The sequence below is a fragment of the Trichechus manatus genome, unplaced genomic scaffold (assembly GCF_000243295.1).
Source record: "Trichechus manatus latirostris isolate Lorelei unplaced genomic scaffold, TriManLat1.0 scaffold00065, whole genome shotgun sequence".
Classification (NCBI taxonomy): Eukaryota; Metazoa; Chordata; class Mammalia; order Sirenia; family Trichechidae; genus Trichechus; species Trichechus manatus.
Window position 1 is genome coordinate 8,635,324 of NW_004444001.1, and position 17,203 is coordinate 8,652,526.

At 54.3% G+C, this 17,203-nt stretch overlaps 1 protein-coding gene across 2 annotated transcripts; it reads right to left on the reverse strand.

Annotated features, from left to right (window-relative positions):
• Nucleotides 1-1,997: 1,997 nt before the first annotated feature.
• On the reverse strand, nucleotides 1,998-16,567 carry CUL7 (cullin 7). 2 transcript variants are annotated; one of them, XM_004379475.1, is made up of 26 exons: nucleotides 16,492-16,567; nucleotides 15,061-15,648; nucleotides 14,250-14,401; nucleotides 13,607-14,107; nucleotides 12,948-13,086; nucleotides 12,653-12,849; nucleotides 12,126-12,372; nucleotides 11,138-11,375; nucleotides 10,943-11,048; nucleotides 9,345-9,572; nucleotides 9,026-9,116; nucleotides 8,747-8,918; nucleotides 8,470-8,575; nucleotides 8,083-8,178; nucleotides 7,719-7,894; nucleotides 7,287-7,420; nucleotides 6,760-6,942; nucleotides 6,387-6,493; nucleotides 6,112-6,294; nucleotides 4,855-5,015; nucleotides 4,492-4,708; nucleotides 4,111-4,390; nucleotides 3,171-3,316; nucleotides 2,898-3,024; nucleotides 2,616-2,821; nucleotides 1,998-2,378 (listed from the first exon to the last, which is right to left on the reverse strand). In XM_004379475.1, the coding sequence occupies exons 2-26, from the start codon at nucleotides 15,638-15,640 to the stop codon at nucleotides 2,055-2,057; spliced, it is 5,097 nt and encodes a 1,698-aa protein (XP_004379532.1). In that variant the 5' UTR covers nucleotides 15,641-15,648; nucleotides 16,492-16,567; the 3' UTR covers nucleotides 1,998-2,054. The 2 variants fall into 2 exon arrangements, with proteins under 2 accessions (XP_004379532.1, XP_004379533.1); XM_004379476.2 differs by lacking the exon at nucleotides 16,492-16,567 and having other exon boundaries at nucleotides 2,015-2,378; nucleotides 14,965-15,646.
• Between the last annotated feature and the right edge of the window lie 636 nt (nucleotides 16,568-17,203).

The following is a 17,203-nucleotide window of genomic DNA, read 5'->3' on the forward strand; positions in this document are numbered from 1 at the left end:
TCTTCCCTAAAGAATTGCTGGAGAGTCATCATTGCAGAGGAGCAAGGAGTACCTGGGAGGGGGTGGGGAAGCTGAGTGCCAGGGTGATAGAGCAGGATGAATAATGGGTTGGGCGAGTACAGTGAGTTCAAGACAGATGGCCTGCCGCTCAGCCCATGCAGAGGTCTGTGGGTCAGTAGCAGCATAGCAGGTGGCAGTGGAGAGTCCCATCCTCTGCTCCTATAGGCAGTGCAGGCTGGCCTGGCTGCTAGACACCCCCGCCAGGGGTCTTCTCTGGGTGTCTGGTGGGAAGGATAGGCTCATAAAGAGCATGAGAGGCCAGAGACTATCAAAAAGCTCTAGCACCTGAGAGCTAACTCAATAAGATCACAGCATGGGGCAATAAAAGATATAAGCCATGATTTCTGGCACAAAGGTGGAGAGGCACCCAGCTGACAAACCAGCAACCCCAGTGTGCCCTGGGGCCAACAAGAGGTGCATGCTGTGAGAGCCACCAACAGCATGTGGGGCACCACACTGCAAAGCAGGCACTGGCCCTCTGCCCCCAGGCCTGGCCGCCTTTGCCCTTTGCCTTGTTGCCTTGTCCTGGGCACCTTGACTTTCCCAGGCCCTGGCTTCTCTTTTAAAGATCATTCCAAATCTCAATCCTGAAGTCCTAGCTGGTACCCCATCTCCTTTTGGCTTCTGCCCTCCCTCACCACCTGACTCTTGCTCATTCCTTTCCCCTTCTTCTGCAGCCTTCTCCAGGCTACCGCTCTAGGCTGCAAGAACTGGGGACTTGGGAAGCCTGGGTCACCCCTTCTTCCCTCCCCTAATGGCCCTGGCCAAGACACGGAGCTCCAGAGTTGCAACAAGCTACTGGGTCCCCTAGCCTGCCCAACCCTGCCCCAGTGTAGGCAGGGCCAGGGGAGCCGGTCATAGCAGCTCGGAGCAAACCTTCCCCAGAGCAGTACATGTCTCCCCCATGTGTGCGTGCAGCTCTGATAACCGGACAAGGTGTGAGGCAGAGGAGTGGAAGAAAGGCAATGTGGAGGAGCTTGTGGGAGGAAGAAACAACAGAGCAGCAGTTCCTTCTAGGTGTGCTTCCAACCAGATCCTACACTGCATGGCAAGAGTACACACTTGGCTTATATGTACTTGCAGTGGCTGCAAGGTCTTTTTTTTTTTTAAATAGTGGTAAAAATACATATAACCTAACATACGCTAATTCAACATTTTTTAGATGTATAATTTAGTGACATTGATTAATCACAATGTGCAGCCATCACCTGTATTCATTGCCAAATTTTCCATCGTCATAAACAGAAACTCAATGCTTCCTGAACAATGAGTTCCCCCTTCCCCCCTCCCTCCCGCCCAGGTAACCACTAATAAACGTTGGTGTCTATGCATTTGCCTATTCTAGATATTTCATATAAGTGGGATGGTACGGTATTTGTCCTTCGGTGACTGACTTCCGTCTCTCCTTCCCTGTGTCAGGTTACTCAGAGAAGGTGCCAGTGCCCTGCACTCACTTCTGGGAGTGGTAGGGGTCAGAGTAGGGGCTCATATTAGCAAAGCCTTCACCCTTTCAAATGCTTCCACTCCTGTTACTCATCAATGTTCCACAGTGACTCTAGTCCAATTCTACAAATGAGGAAAATGAAGCCCAGCTTGGTAATGTGCCCAAATCACAAGCTGCCCAGTGAAAGGCGGAGGTGGGTGCAGAGCCTGCCAGGTAAAAGCACGTCTGATGGCACATCCTCTGAGAAAGGGCTGGCATCTATCCCTGACCACTCAATCCCCCTGCCAAAAGACCACCTGCCTAGTGACAGGGTTGCTAAGTCATATCTGACTCCCTTCATCTCTCTCCCCACTGACCATCCTAACACTAACAGAGTGACTCCAGGATGTCAAGAGACAGCCTTAGAGCAAGAGCTCTCTCCTTTCATCCAGGAACCACCCCCCCTCCCCCAGCCACTTACTGGATCACTGGCAGTCATCAAACATACAGGCCATATATTCAAACTCCTGCATTTTATTTCTGTAGAAAGCCCCTGACCACATCTCCAGGGCTACCGGAAGGTAGAGAAGGTCTGGGTGGTGGTGCAAGAGGCATAGGGCACCCCCCGAGAACGAATCTGCAGGGTGTGGAAAGTGAGGGGTGGGTTGGGGCCTGAGGAGCCTGGGTTCAGGGACTCAGTGTGAGGCTCCATCACCGTCACGGGGACAGCGTAAGACAGCACCTGGGGCCGGTCGTCGTGGCGTCTCACTGTGCCCTTGCCCAGGAGATGCAGGATGCAGGAGAGGACGTCTGTACTGCTGCAGGCAGACCCCTGGCCCAGGCTGTTGACCAAATCCCGGGGAGGACACGGGCCTTTCTGCCAAGCCTCCAGCACCTGGCATGGGGAGGAAAAGGGGAAATGGCAGGTCAGAGACACCCAGCTTACCTCCTCTCTAGTTCCCACTCCACCACAAGCTGCCAGGGCAGGAAGTCCTATGGACATCAGATGCACCCCACCTCCCTTGTTACACACCTGCAGGCTCCATAGTGAATCAGTGGCTTCAAACGTCGACCCTCCTGTGGCCTGTCCTTTCCCAAAGCCCCCTTATACACTGTGCCCACCCCCGCCTACCAGGCAGACAAGCTGGTCAATATTCAGCCCCTCATCCCCATGGGCCTTGAGGATTCGGACAATGAGGCAGTTCAGAAGGTTCCGTCTCTTCTCCAAGTTCTGGCCCTCTTCATCTTCTGCTTTCAGGTACATCTTGGGTGGGATAAGCCACACATTGCCCCTCCTTGGTCTGGGCTCCTCGCTGTCATCACGAATCTTGAGCACCCCTGAAAGAAGCGCTGGTCACTCCGGGTGGGAGGCCGAGCCGGCTCAGCAGAGGCTTCTCTGGCCCTAACTGCATACCTCTTGGTGCATCTTTTTGCTCCTGTAGGTCCAAGGGGCCTCTTGAAGAGGTGAGAGGCCCGATCGCTGGATTCAGCATGTCTGGAGAGAGCCCGGAGAGCTCTAGCAGCTTGTCCACAGAGATGGCCTTAGGAGAAGACAAGGAAAACGTTCAGGGCCTCCCCAAGGGTGGAAAGGAGAGGGTGAAGGGAAGGAGGAAAGAGAGGCAAGGTTTAAGGAAGAAAGGTGAGGGGCAAGGTGGGAGAGAGCGGAGGTGCAGAGGGGCTGGGCCACCTTCAGATCGTTGAGGTACAGCAGCAGCCACATCTGCACGGTGGACACATGCAGGATCTGGTCCCCAAACTGCAGCTCAGCCCGGCCCAGCCATGTCCACTGCAGCCGTCTTTGCGGGCCTGTCTCCAGGCCAGGGTGGCTCTGGCCTGGGAAGTATCATGTAGAAGGGGGAGGCAGAAAGTAGGGAAAAGGCTGGTTAGGAGCTGGGATGAGGACACAGCAGTGGTCAAGCTCTGCTTCCACTAGTGTCTGCAGGAAGCAGGGCCCCAGCAATGATGGACACTGTGGTTCCTGGTCTCAGCTTCAGGATCTCAGCCTTCTCTGTGCCTGCCTACCTGGCAAGCCACAGGTATCTGTGAGGCCACCCTGTGTCTATGCCTGTGCTGGACAGGCTCTGATCAGTGCCTTCAAGAAATTCCCCATATTCTTTTATAAATTCCCCCATATTTTAAGAGACAAAACCACAAAATGAGGAATAACTGGGGTTCTCATCAGACTAGAGTATCCCAGAGGAGAAATGATGTCTCCCTATAAATCTGAGAGCTCACTGAGGGCAGGGTATGAGTTTCTTCCTTTCCTTTGTTGCTGCTCAATGGGAAACTTAGGGTAACAGGTGACTGACCAGGAGGCAGATGCCTGCTACAGAGGAAAAAGTCCTTTCTGGTGGCCTCAGATGCCCTGCCTCCCTCCTCCCCACCACCTGTAAACAGGTTCCTGGGTCTTATTTTACAGACAGGCAACCATCTGGGAATCTGGTGCCTGATAGCCTCCACACTCCACCCCTGAAAACCATGCCCGGGCCCTCTCTTCTCAAATCCACTCACTTTTCCCCATCGCCTGAGAGATTTTTATCCCTAAAGACCATCTCTTTCCACATCAGGGCTCTCACTCTAGGGACCCCAGGTCCTTTCCCAACCCCCTCCACCCGCCTGCTCCTCACTCTTGTTGTAGAAGTTGGAGTATCGGTTCAAAGTGCCCCTCAGGTAGGAGGGCAGGCAGGTCTTAGGGTTCAGTATGTGGTTGATAGAGGAGATGGGCCAGCAGCTCGGAGACAGGACAAGCACAGACACTTCTGGTATGGCCCCTTCATAGTACAGGTCCTCATTCTCATTCTCCTCCTCCTCTTCCTCCTCTTTTTCCACCGCCTCTGCTGCTGCTGTGGCTCCAGCTTCCTCCTCTTCCTCTCTCTCATTCTCCTGGCCACTGGCCTCAGGACCCACCTGAAGAAACACAGGGATTCCAAAAGCCTGGGAGCCTCCTCTGGTCTGGGCCACACATCTTCCCTACCCTTCCATTTGCTCAATCCTGCCCTGGCACCCACCTGTATTTTCTTCTCTGTATCGTCCAGCTTCAGGAGTGCCTGGTCAAGCTGCTGGAGCTGGTAGACATGGAACTGGTGCTGTAGCTCCTCAGAGGTGTTCAGGCTCTGCAGCATCTGCTGGGGGAGGCGGTTGGGGAAGCAGGGACCGATCTGCTCCAGCACGGCCCCCTCCAGCCAGCTTGGGCCCACGCCCAGAAGTCGGTCTGCCATGTAGTGCCTGTAACACATAGCCCAGGCCAGGCCTCAGTGTGGGTGCCCAGTGTGGCCCATGCTCCCCCTCCAGGACTCCAGCCTGACCCTTTGAGCTGGGCGTGGCCTGGTCATCCTGCTCCCCCATCTCCCATTCCCTAGGTCCCCACTCACTGGTAGTAATGCTCAAAGGTCGTGGCTATCTCCAGGCCAGAGAACACTAGCACGGTTTCCAGGCATCGCTGCAGCTGCGCCAGCATCTCCATCCCTCGAGCCCCACCAATCCGGCTGCCCTGGATCCGCTGGTCAATGTGCCGGGAAAACTGCTCACTCACCTGGGCATTGGGAAGGGCACAGGAAAACCATGACCAAGCGAGCAGAGCAGGCACGTGTGAGAAGTCAGCAGGGGCTGCAAAGGTCGACAGAAATGGCCGGCAGCTTCAGAAACTGCTCAACACTTTTATAAAACTATTTTATAAATTCATGCACAATTATGAAAATGAACAATATTAACTGTTATGAAAAGTGTGTTCTTCACATTGACCATGTCTGAAAATCAAACCCATAACAACTATTTAAAATGAAGGTCTAAGTTGGATGCACAAAGATGGTCACACTGCAAGGTTACTGATAAGAGAGAATAACTGGAAGCAACTCAAGAAGCCACTGCTTCATGTACCCACTGCGCTGTACTTTGCTTATCAGGGTGCTCACAACAGCTTAGTTTATTGTTTGCTCAGCTCTGTCTTCCCCCAAAGACTGTTAACTTTGAGAGGAGGGACTTTGTCTATCAGCTCACTGTTGTATCGTCAGCTCCTATCACAGTGCCCGACATGTTCTAGGTGCTTATTGCTTATTTGTTGAATGAGTGGGAATAGTTAATCAAATTACAGTACATCCATTAGATGGAGTTTATGCAAAAATTTCAAAATGAGGACAAACAGTAACACTGAAAAAGGCTTCTGATGTAAGAGTCAAAAGAAAGCAGGGTAAAAGGTGATGGAAAAATTCAGGACTGGTTAATGGTAATGATTAAACAACATGACAAGCACAATTAATGTCACTGAACTGTACATGTGAAGACTGTAGAAATGGCAAATGTTTTGTTACCTATATATTTAGAACAATTAAAAAAAAATGAAGACAGGACAGAGCATTGTAGCTACTCTTGAGTAACTGTTAAATCACGCATAAAAACAGAAGAAAGTGTAACAAAATAGATTAGGGTAGCACACTATGGGTTACCATTTTTCAAATTTTTGCTAATATGGCTATATACACATGCATATATGTGTGTATATATATGTATAATTTACACAAGAAATACATGTTCATTGTTGAGTGATGATGGAAGGAAGGGCTATTTTGAGGAGGTGGGAAGGGAGAGTGTGTGGGGAGAGGCCCATGGTGAGGCGAGGGGGAGAGGCTTACGTGGGCAGCTTTGAGAAAGGGGAGCCTCAGCAAGGCCCCAGCACAGCCATTCTGCAGCGCCAGCAAGAAGGCTGCCCGTGGCCCAAACAGCTCAGAGCTTGATTTCTGCAGCTTATGAAAGTGTTCACAATAGCGTGGCACAAAGTCATCATCCTGCCAGTACGAGGTCAGAAACTTGTTCACCTGAAGGGAAGGGGCAGGAGCATGACGAGGTGGCATGGCATGCCGCCACTAGAACCCAGGCCTGCCACACCCCCACACCTGCTCTTGCCCACCTGCTCCTCCACCACTGCCTGCCAACAGTGGGTCAGGTTTCTCATGATGCTGCTTGGAAGCCCCCGGGTAGCCAATGAGCTCCAGTCGTGACTTCTGTTCCTGCCCTCTGTGGAGACAGAGAAAGTGACAGAGGCAAGGAGGCGGCAGCCCCTCTGCTTCCGGGTCCCCATCCAAGGGTGAGACCTGGGGCCTTTCCTGACACACTGCCACCTAAAATGATGTTCCTGGAGGAGGGTGACACACACCTGGAAGATGAACAGGCCATGCACTCAGGGAAGGAAAGGGTGAGAAGGACAGAGCCTATAGTGTATGAGCGAGGGCCCAGGGAAACACTCCCAGCAATGGCTCCCCGCCCAAATTCCTAGTACTCACTGGGCCGAGGAGTGGCCACCACCGGAGGGCGTGCCTCGCAGGGCTCAACATGCACCAGCAGGTGGGTGAGGCGGCGCACCCGTGAGGAGAAAGCTGCCGCACGGCTCTGGGGGTTGTGGGCAGCCTCCCGACACTCCAGGTACTGGTCCAGCAGCCAGCCTAGAGGGCTAATTCCAGCTTCATCTAGAGAGTGAGAAAAACAACTCAGGGCATACCTCCAGGGAAGTGGGGAGAGGCTGGGCCTCACAGAGTGTAGAGAAAGAGCCATTGAACAGAATGACACAGGAGACAGGGCGAGGGAGAACAAGCAGGACAAGCAGGGCCTCTTCTGATCTTAGGGTGTCAACTGGTGCCTGGGAGACATGGGAACTGGGGCTGTGGGAAGAGAGGTACTGGGGTGACAACTGCAGGTACCAAAAGGGCCAACAGCATAAGCTGAGTAGTTCTAGGGTTCAGCAAGAAGGAGCTCGTTAGTGGAGCCAAGCAGTGGGATGGTAAAAGGGGTCAGGCGACAACGGGCTGGTTACCGGGAGAGGTGATATTCTGCACCAGGGGGCTGACAAGGGCCTCCCAACAGGTCTTGCCCAATGCTTGGGCAGCCTCATCGTCAGGAAGGAAGTGATCAGCAAAATCCTGCTCCTGGCGCAGAGCCCCGTTGAGTCTGGGGATGGGGGATAGGGTGTCAGGGGCCTGAGGTATCAATTACCCCAATGTCCACCCAGCAACCAGACCAAATGCCCACCCGGTATTCAAGATTTCCCTATGTTAACTGACACATCCCATTTCCAGCCCACCAGAGAAACCCCTTTATTCCTTCTTCCTCTCCCAGCCCTCCCCCTACCCAAACTTGAAAACACTCCAGCCCCCTACATCTTATCCCTCCATGGAACCTGCCCCTCAGCCATTTGCAATCATCTTCCCTTTCCCACAGACACACACACACACTTGCCCCCACACACTTAGAGCTGAGGTGTAGCAGGTTCCTGCGGTCCTCGGATATGTCCTGACTCCAGGCCTGTGCCCGAACCATGTAGAAGAGGCGTGTGTGGCGACACAGTTGCTCCCGGAACACTGGCCAGAAGGTGGGCTTGGGGCCCAGGACCTCCACCCCCCGAATGCGCGTGTTGATGCCACCCTGCAATGGGCACGACCTGTTTTCAGCTGCCTCACATCCTCCTCGGGACGGGCTGGAGACAGTCATACCCTCCAGCCTCACCTCTGGAGCTGCCGGTGACCCAGGCTACAGTTCCGGCCCAAGATCTGCAACATTCTGGAGCCAAGAGCCCCCAACCCAGGGGCCACGCCCCATGCCCCGTGCCCCACCTGCTGGCAGCGCTTTATGCGAATCTGGATGATGGGCCAAAAGCGGTTCAGGTTCTCCAGGAGGATCACCCGGCTGGCAGCAGGCATCACATTCACCTGGAAGGGGGACAGAACAGGTGTCACCTCCATGTATGGGTGAGTACTGAGAGCACCCCAGTCTGCTCCAGCCTCATCTTGTGTTCCCTCCCTCCACCAGCCCTGGGATATGTGGGGCCCTGACGAAGGGATCCAAATACCACTTCCCTGCTCAGAGCCTAATGCCATCACATAGGGATCCAGGCTGCTACCTTCTGTGGGGCTCAAGACAGGCAGGAGTGTAGGAGGTTAGTGGTCTGGGCGGGAGGGAAGATCCCATGAGGGGTGGTCAAATGGTACATGGGTCCCTACCGAGGTGAGTTCTGTGTTAAGAGAGTTGGTGCTATCACCCCCGAACACCACCACCCTGGCTGGCATGTAGCTCGAGTCCTCGCTGGCCACCAGCAGAGTCAGTTGCCTAGGATCGGGAAAGAGGGACAGTCAGAACTGGGACCTGTCAGGTCCTTGCAGACACAGCCCAGGGGACTCTTGACCATGCTCTGGAGGATGGTGCCTCCCCAAGACAAACACAAGGAAGTCACGAGAAAGTGTAGGTGTGAGGCTGAGCCTAGGGGTGGGAGCACGTTACCGGACGAGGACGCCCTGGTGCATGTGCAGGGTGATGGTGTGGGAGCCAGCACTGCCGTTGGACTCCCAGTAGGTCTTGGGATTGCGGTCCGTCAGCCGGCTGGCCCGGTGCGGGTTGGAAGACACCTCCACCTTCTCCCAGCACTTGTCCTCCTTCACTTCCACACTAGAGCCTGAGGGAAAGTGGGAAGTGGGGAGTCACAGCCTGGTGGGATGTGGAGAGGGAGGGAAAACAGATGCAGGTGTGGGGACCTGGAGTGATGGCAGGACAGGCACGAACCCTGGCACAGATATCTGAGGAACACATCAAAGAAGGGGATGTTGATGGGCTGGTGGGTTCGTCTGTGGTCTTCGATCTGGCCCAGCACCATCTGCATCAGAGAAGACATCAAGTAGCAATGGGAGTTCTGCCTGTAATGCTGGCACAGCAGGACCAGACGTGGAGGGGTGGGGGGAAGAATACTACCAGGTTCACTGGAATCACCTGCTGTTCCCGACCTTCTAGAACACATCCCCTTCCCCTGGCCCTGCTTCAGGTTTCATACTCTCATCCAGCTCCGAACCCACAAGCTACCCCCTACAGCTCCCCATCTCCTGACCTGGATGCAGCCTCCCAAGATGTTGGTGGTGAGCTTCCGATACAGGTGGGCATGCTTCTCACACTTGAACACCATGTCCCGCAGCTCCTGAGCCAGCTCCAGCTTCCCCAGGTGCTTTTCCAGGGCCTTGGAGATGGCATCTCGGGCACCTAGCTGGTTCAACACCACAGCATAGTCCCTGCTCACTGAGGCCAGGCGATGCAGGAAGAAGATCAGTTCCTGAAGCACCTGGGACAGGGAAAGGGGAAGGTGGATAAAGAGGACAAGGCAGGGGCCACAGGCTTTTCAATCATATTTACTTCACACCCACTGTGTGCTGAGTGCTGGGGAGACTGCAGTGAACAAGACACAGTGAGGAAGTGAAAAAACAGGGACGGGAAAAGACACAAGAGCCAGGTAGAGTTAGAGAACCAAAGATAAGCCGAAAGGGAAAAAGCCAAAAGCCATGCTGCCACCGTGGGTTTTCAGGCCACTCATTATGTTGGTGGCAGGCGCAAAGAGCATTCCTGGATTCTTTTCAGGCCCAGCTGTCCCAGGAGTCAATCGTGGGGTGGTGGTGTGAGATGCCCTAAGCACAGGCACCTTGAAGGCAGGGAGGGGGTTGGGAGGGACTGGATTTGCATGTGTGGACAGCCGGGGAGTCCACCTCAGAAACTAAAATCTGAGAAACTGCCAAAGGTGTGTATGCAGACACCCACTGCCACCATGATCCTAGTTCTCCAATCCCTTCTCAAGCCTTCTGTGCCCAAGACCTCTCTGTGGCTCCCGTAGGGGATTCTGGTAAGTGATGGTCCCCTCTGCTGCCTTTGTTCCTTTCTCCCATAGCAACCCTAGAGTAGAATTACCCCATAGGGTTTCCAAGGAGCAGCTGGTGGATTCGAACTGCCAACCTTTTGGTTAGCAGCCGAGCTCTTAACCACTGTGCCACCAGGGCACCCTTTCTCCCATAGGCCCAGCCAAATATAAAGTGTCATTGATGCTCTCAATGTACTATATCTCTGTATCGACATATATATTTATCTATAATACATATTGAGTGCCTGGGTCATGCAAATGTGCTTCACTGCTAATCGAAAGGTTGGAGTCCACCCAGAAGCACCTCATGAGAAAGGCCTGGCAATCTACTTGTGAAAAATCAGCCACTGAAAAACCCTGTGGAGCACAGTTCTACTCTGACAATATATAAGATCATCATGAGTCAGAACTGACTCAATGGCAACTGGTTTTATAATACATATAGATACATAGGTATAGATACATATTAGCTTTTGGGTTTGCTTATACTTGCATAAAGAAACACAGAAAAGGTACATAAATTAATATAAGTGGTTAACAATTAGGGGTGTGTGGGGGGCATTGGGAGAACAGATTCAGGTGGGAGCAAGACTTCTTGCTATAACTACCTTGTTACATCGTTTTGATTTGTGAACCGTATGAATGTATTACCTATTTAAAAAAATGAAATTCGATTTTAAAAACAAAACCCAAACCAAGAGCAGAAAGGCCCCACAGGCTCCATCACACCCTCCAGAGCCTTGCCAGGAGCTGCCCTATGTCCTCTCCCTCCCAGCCTCTCCCTGAGCAGCAGGCATAGGTACCTCTCGGTCAGTGTTTGGGGACCGCAGGCAGGCCATGCAGGCATCCATGGCCTCATGCCAGGGCAGCAGCAGCGCCTCTGGGAAGTCCACCAGCCGCATCAGGATTCTGGGGAGCAGGGGGTGGGAGGACAGAGGGATGTCCAGCCAGCCTCAGAGACCCCCTTTGCACAGCCCCGCCTCTCACCACCCCCTCACCTCAAAGCGGTCAGGTGCAGGGCCCTGTTGGGGGCTGGTGTGTCAAGGCTCTGCAGGAGTGTGAGGAAGGGCTGGGGCTGCCTCTGGAGCTGCAGCAGGAGTGACTTGGCCTCGCTTTCTTGGGTGCCCTCTGAGCTGAGGGCTCGCTCCAGATCCAGGAGGATTTTCCCCGCTGGACCATAACCCTCCACCAGATGCTGCAGGGGACTATTGGAACACTGAGTCTTGGGTTCTTTTGCTACGGGAAGAGGGGAGTCACAAGAGTTGGTCATTGTTAGTGATGTGAAGGCTCAGAATAGGACAGAAAGAGTTTTTGATTTCTTTTGGTCCCCCTAAGTCATATTTTTTAGTCCCTGGGTGGTGCAAGTGGTTAATGTGCTCAGCTGATAACTGAGAGGTTAGTGATTCGAGTCCACCCAGAGGTGCCTCGGAAGAAAGGCACGGTGATCTACTTCCAAAAAAATCAGCCATTGAAAACCCTATGGAGCACAGTTCTACTCTGAAACACATGGGGTTGCCGTGAGTCAGAGTTGACTCGATGGCAGCAGGTAACTGTTAAAAGTTAGGTTTTAGGACATCATAATATATTTTAATGGACTTGCAGGACAGCTTCTTGACAAATTTTATATTTTGTGTTCTTAAAGTAGCAAAGTAGCTTCCCATCTGCAAACTGCAGAGCTTTTCCCTATATTTAAAATCATGCGATAATTTGTTTCTCTCTACAATAGAAACAGTTAAATGTGGGGGCTTTTTAAGTCTTCAGAACCTCTTGCAATTTTACGTTCTAATTTTACATCCTCCTTCATTCTCTGGAGGAAGCAGAAAGTCCTCTTCTCCATTTGCTATTTGCCTCCAAGTTTCAGATTCTTCCCAAGGTGCCATCTATTCTAGGTGGAATTGTACAGAAATCAGCACAGATCTCTCTCCTATGCTTAATGTCTTCCCAAAGGCAAGTTGGCACAGCTACTGTGTCTATCTGGCATCCCACCTTCTGCTCTGGCTGCATCTTCTGATTCCTGAGGCTGGCCCTGGGCTTTCAGCAGGAGGGCATCTTCTAGAAGGGGTGGGTAGGTCATCTGCCGTGCCAGCGCCTCGGGCCAATACTTTCTGTAGACACGGCAGTTGAGTAGGTCCCGGAGGGCACTGTCATCGAGCCGCTGTGGCAGAGCCAGCAGCAGGTCCTGGGCCAACTCCATGGGCACGGCCAGCTCAGCCAGGAGCTCATCATCCAGAATCTGTCAGAAGAAGTTCTCACTGCAGGGAGCCCTGCTGGCACAGAGGCTCCATGGGGCACTTGGTAGGGTGGGGATCTCTATGTGCATACCTTCTCCATCCTGAACCTTTCAGACTGGCAGCTGGCTCTCCCAAAAAGCCCCCCTCAACTCCTTGGAACACTCCAGATCCCTTCTCTGGGTCCCCTTGCACTATCTGACTTTCACTTCCTATCCTGAGCCTCCCCAGTGCTCTGCCACAGAGAAGCCCTCCCATCTCTGTGTGTCTCCAGGCCAGCTCTACCTCCCCATCCAGGTTCTCCTGGAGGATCTGGATGACCTCCTGATGGTCGGCGACATCCAACTTCTTGATGAAGAAGAGGAGCTCCCACCACTCAGCCTGGGTCAGGTGCTCGATCTCCTCAGCATCCTCATCCTCAGGCAGTGCGTAAGGAAGAGCATAGAGCTCAGTCATAGGCTTCCACCGCCAAGAGGGGAGAGCTGTGGAAACAGGTTGGGGGTCACAGGGATGTCACCGCCCACCCAGCCAGACCACGGCTCCTCTGCTCAGAGCTGACCCGCTTCCTTCCTGGGCTCACCTACACCCAGAGCTCCGCTGCCCATTGCCCCCTGGTACGCATAAACGTCAACCACATTTTCAATGTCTTCCTCAAAGCCTAGGATCTCCAGCATGTGCCAGTGCACCCAGTAGGTACGGCCCGTCGACTCCCACAGCACCTAAAGGATAGAGAAAAGAAGAGGAGGAGAGGAGGGCGCTCACTTAATGGGGCCTGGGTGACTGGCTGTGGCCCAATGACGAGGACATAGGGACTGCAGAGTGATCACCTCACCAGGTTTGGAAAAAAAACAGATAATAAAACACTAGCATATAGACCGCGCGCGTGCACGCACACGCACACGCACGCGCACGCGCACACGCACACGCACACACACACATATACACACACAGAGGCCTGCTTTCCCTAGTGGGGAGGGCTCTCCTCTTACCTCATCTATCCTTGACAGCTTATACCACTCGTCTCTCTAACCTTCACCCTTAGGTAAGTGAGTCTTTTTTGCTATACCAGTTTCTGCTCCTTGAGCCCCTCCCAGATTTTCTCAGCCCTCCAAATCACCTCCCCTCCCTCCTTGAGGGGATCAACTACTGACTCTCTTTTACCACCCCAGTTCCCCTGAAGGTCTTCTCCTGCGTGGAAGCCCCAGCCATGTCTCCACAGTATCTCACGCGCTCGCTCACCTGTACAGGGGGCATGCCATTGTTGCTCTGCCGGAACTCGCCTTCGTCCCCAGCACTGATCTCCTCATAATTGTCCAGCATGCGTACTCGCATTCCTGGCTGCAGGGTGTCCCGCACATACAAGGCATAGGTATTGCCACTTGCAAACTCAGAGCGAGGGCGAAATCGCCTTGACCTTCTGAAGGTGGGCTGGGCCTGAGCAACCGGGAGCCCTGGGCTTGCATCTGTCGGGTAGGGCTGGAAGATGGAACAGGCAGGCCGTGCCCAGCTCCCCTGCCCGCTGGAGGCCCGGTCCCAGCGCATGGCCTGCACCAGCTCCGAGATCAGGCTGCCCATGGCCATACTGAATTCCAGCTCTAGCCGGCTCCTCTCCCCATTCAACTCCTCGGGAGCAGAGCTGTTTTGGGTGCCTGGTTCTGCAGCACTGTTGTTCAGCTGATCCAGGAGGGAGGTGACATGCAAATAGTGCTTCACCAGGGAGAAAAGCAGCCTTCCTGGAACCTGTAGGATACAACCTTTGGCTTGCGTCCACCTTGGCCCAGCTTTACCCTTCTCCCCACACTATCCTCTGTAGACAGGTACCAAGGCTTGGTCCCTAGATCTTGTTCATGGCTCTCACCACCCCCTGCTCCCCACAGAATACCTGTGGCAGCTGAATGCCTTCGAAAGACATGGGGTGTTCAGAGAGTGTGGCCTGTGCAAACAGTGCCAGCAGAGCGCAGCGGCTGTCAAAATCCAGGTGCTTCTCAATGGCCTCTTGCTGGCTCAGCGACAGAAGGATCTGGGTCCGGGTTCCTGTAACCCACATCCCAGTCGGTAACTGCTCCCTAACCTCACCCTTGCCAGACATCTCTCCTAGACCCTCTACTCTCTGTCTAGTTCTTTTACCACCACACACTAGGAATGACATGATATGCTTTAAAAACCAGAATTCACTATCTTATTCACATGCGTACATACGTATATATATATGTACACACATATACATATACACACACATACATACGTATATACACACGTACATACAAGCCCTGGTGACGCAATGGTTAAGCATTCAGTTGAAAAGGTTGGCAGATGGAACCCACCCAGCGGCTCCACAAGAGAAAGACCTGGTGATCTGCTTCCATAAAGATTCCAATCAAGAAAACCCTCTAGGGCAGTTCTACTGGACTCAATGGCACCTAACAACGATATAAATCTGCAATAGCTTAAGCTCTTCTTTTGCATAGAAAGCCAATTAATGAGATTCCTGAGGATTCGGAAAGCCTTCTCTCTTTCTGCATAGATATCTACACACACCCCTTCCCACCTGCTGTTCTTCCAACTCTAAGAGAAAAGCAACAGATTCATTTACGTACTGATGACGTCTGAGGCTCCTGCCACAGTGTCCTGTGAGTCCCTGAGCCGACCCAGCCCCTCTCCTGCTTCCCCGTCCTCCCCACCCTGGCCCTCACCAGCATCATGGGAGGCCAGGGCTTGGATCATCCGGCCGGCGCTCCAGCGCATCTGATAATCAGGACTGCTCAACATGTGCATGAGCAAGTCCTGGACCCTTGGGTCTTTGAAGACTCCCATGAGGGGCTCGATGCTGGCATAGGCACTGAGCACATGGACAGTGTGAAGCAGAGGGGCAGGGGGGATGGCGCCCACGCACTCCTCCAGCTGCCGAAGGGCTCTCTGAATCAGAGACTTCACATCAGTTTCCATTTCCCCCAGTACCGATTTGTCCAAGGCCCCAGCCTCCCCCGCAGACTCCTGGGAGGGCCCGATGACCTGGCCGTCCTCGCCCAGCATCTTGTGGCAGTTGGCATAGATCTCATCATTAGACATCCACAGCAGGATGTGCTCGGCCTTGCAGTCTACTTGGCTAGAGCTCTCGTCCCCATCATCGCTGCGCCTGAGGATGAGCCAGCGGATCTGGTACTCAGGATGCCCGTCGTGGCCCACCCGCTGGCGGATTAGCTCATCGGGGTAGGCATGCAGGCCGGGCCCCAGGGGCACTCTGAATTCCCTGTAGCGGAGTTCGCCCACCATCCTGGCACCTGGGACACACAAGGAAAAGGGAATAGGCAAGCTGGAGTGAGAGGAGAAGTTAGAAAATCAAAAACATCCAGGAAGTTGGGGAAGCAAATGTGGCAACAGCTGTCGGGGCAGGGAGGGGTAACGCAGTGGCCAGGAGGTGGCTGCTGCAGGCTGGGTGAGGCCAGGCTTGAGCACGGGAATACTGGGGTGTTTGTTCTAAGAGAACGCAAAATTTGGGGGCTGAAAGGAGGGTCTCCAAGGCCCTGCAGCCCAGGATAGGTTGGTTTAGAGCAGTGGGAAGGGAGTTACAGGTGAATCCCAAGGCCTTGGGACAGGCCACAGCAGTCCTGGGAAGGGGCTGTGTGAAGCCCAGAGAGGTGTGTGTTTGGGGGGATGGGGAATGAGACACAGAGTATGTGGAATGTGTGTGGGAAAGAGTGCTGGCTCTGAGGGCTGAAGCAACAGAGTGAATGGCAGAGGCAAGGGACTCAGAGAACTGGTGGAGAGGAGGGGGAGGCAAGGCCCGATGGCTGGGACGAGGGGCTGGCTGGTGGGCTGGAGTAGCCTATGACTCGATGAGCTGGAGCCGCAAGGCCAGTTGGGGAGACGCTAGGCCCAGGAGAGCGTGCACAGGAGACCCGGCAGGTGAGGGCCGCGAGGCTTGGTGACCGAGGGTCAAAGACTCGATAAGAGGGGAACGCGCGGCAAGGTGGGAGAGTGGGGCATCAGGCCCAATAAACTTGGGAAGACCGAGGCACGCTGGGATAGAGGGGCGCGAGATGGGGTGAGCGCGAAAATCGGTGGGCGAGTGCGCGGACGACAACCCAGGTAGGGGTAGGGGGCCGCGGCGGGGCTCTGGCCACCTCAGAAGTCGATGGGGTCCTGGCGCGAGGCCTGTCCTTTGCAGAGCTAGGGCGCGGGGCAGGCGATGGCAGCGACGCTGGCGGAGATTTGGTCCGGGTCTGGGCCCGCATAAGGAGTCTAGGCGGCAAGGGGCGTGCCTCTGAGGGGCAGCCGGGCGGGCAGGGGGCGTGGCACGCGGGGACCCGACACCCTGGGGCTGGGCCACTGTCGCCACAGGCACGCGCGAGAGTCCGAGGCTGCAGGGGTGGGGCCTGGCAGGGGCCAGCGGCGCGGCCTGCCCATCCTCGGGGGCTCCGCCACCCGCCCGGAGAGATTCTTTTCTGCCGGACCTAGCGGAAAGCGAGGAGCCCTGGGAGGAGCGAGCTGGGGCGGAGCCGCTAGTGCCACCTCAGCGAAGGGCGGCCGCTTCACCTCCTCCGCGCCGCCCTTTCCTCTTCCTTTTTGTCCTTTCTCCTGTCGCCGGAAGTTCCTTCCCTGTCTCCCAAAACCAGAACTGGAAAGATTCTGGAGGTCATTTATTTCCCCTCCTCCATTATAGACAAAGGGACTGACCTGGGGTGAGAGTTCGGAAATAACAGGGGAGAGGAAAAAGAGGGGGTTGTACACAGCCCTTCTTTGCCCCATACAGTCCTTTTCCTGTCTCCTCCTCCCACACTTGTTCGCTCCAGTCGTTTCTTCCCCCTGGTCCAGTCTGTACCACCCTCCCCCGAA

Coding starts and splice junctions, on each gene's coding strand:
- CUL7 (XM_004379476.2), bottom strand. CDS start 15,640: ATGGTGGGCGAACTCCGCTACAGGGAATTCAGAGTGCCCCTGGGGCCC. Junction 5,016..6,111: donor CCTTTCTCAAAGCTGCCCAC/GTAAGCCTCTCC, acceptor CCCAATGCCCAG/GTGAGTGAGCAGTTTTCCCG. Junction 4,709..4,854: donor ACCTTTGAGCATTACTACCA/GTGAGTGGGGAC, acceptor TATGTGTTACAG/GCACTACATGGCAGACCGAC.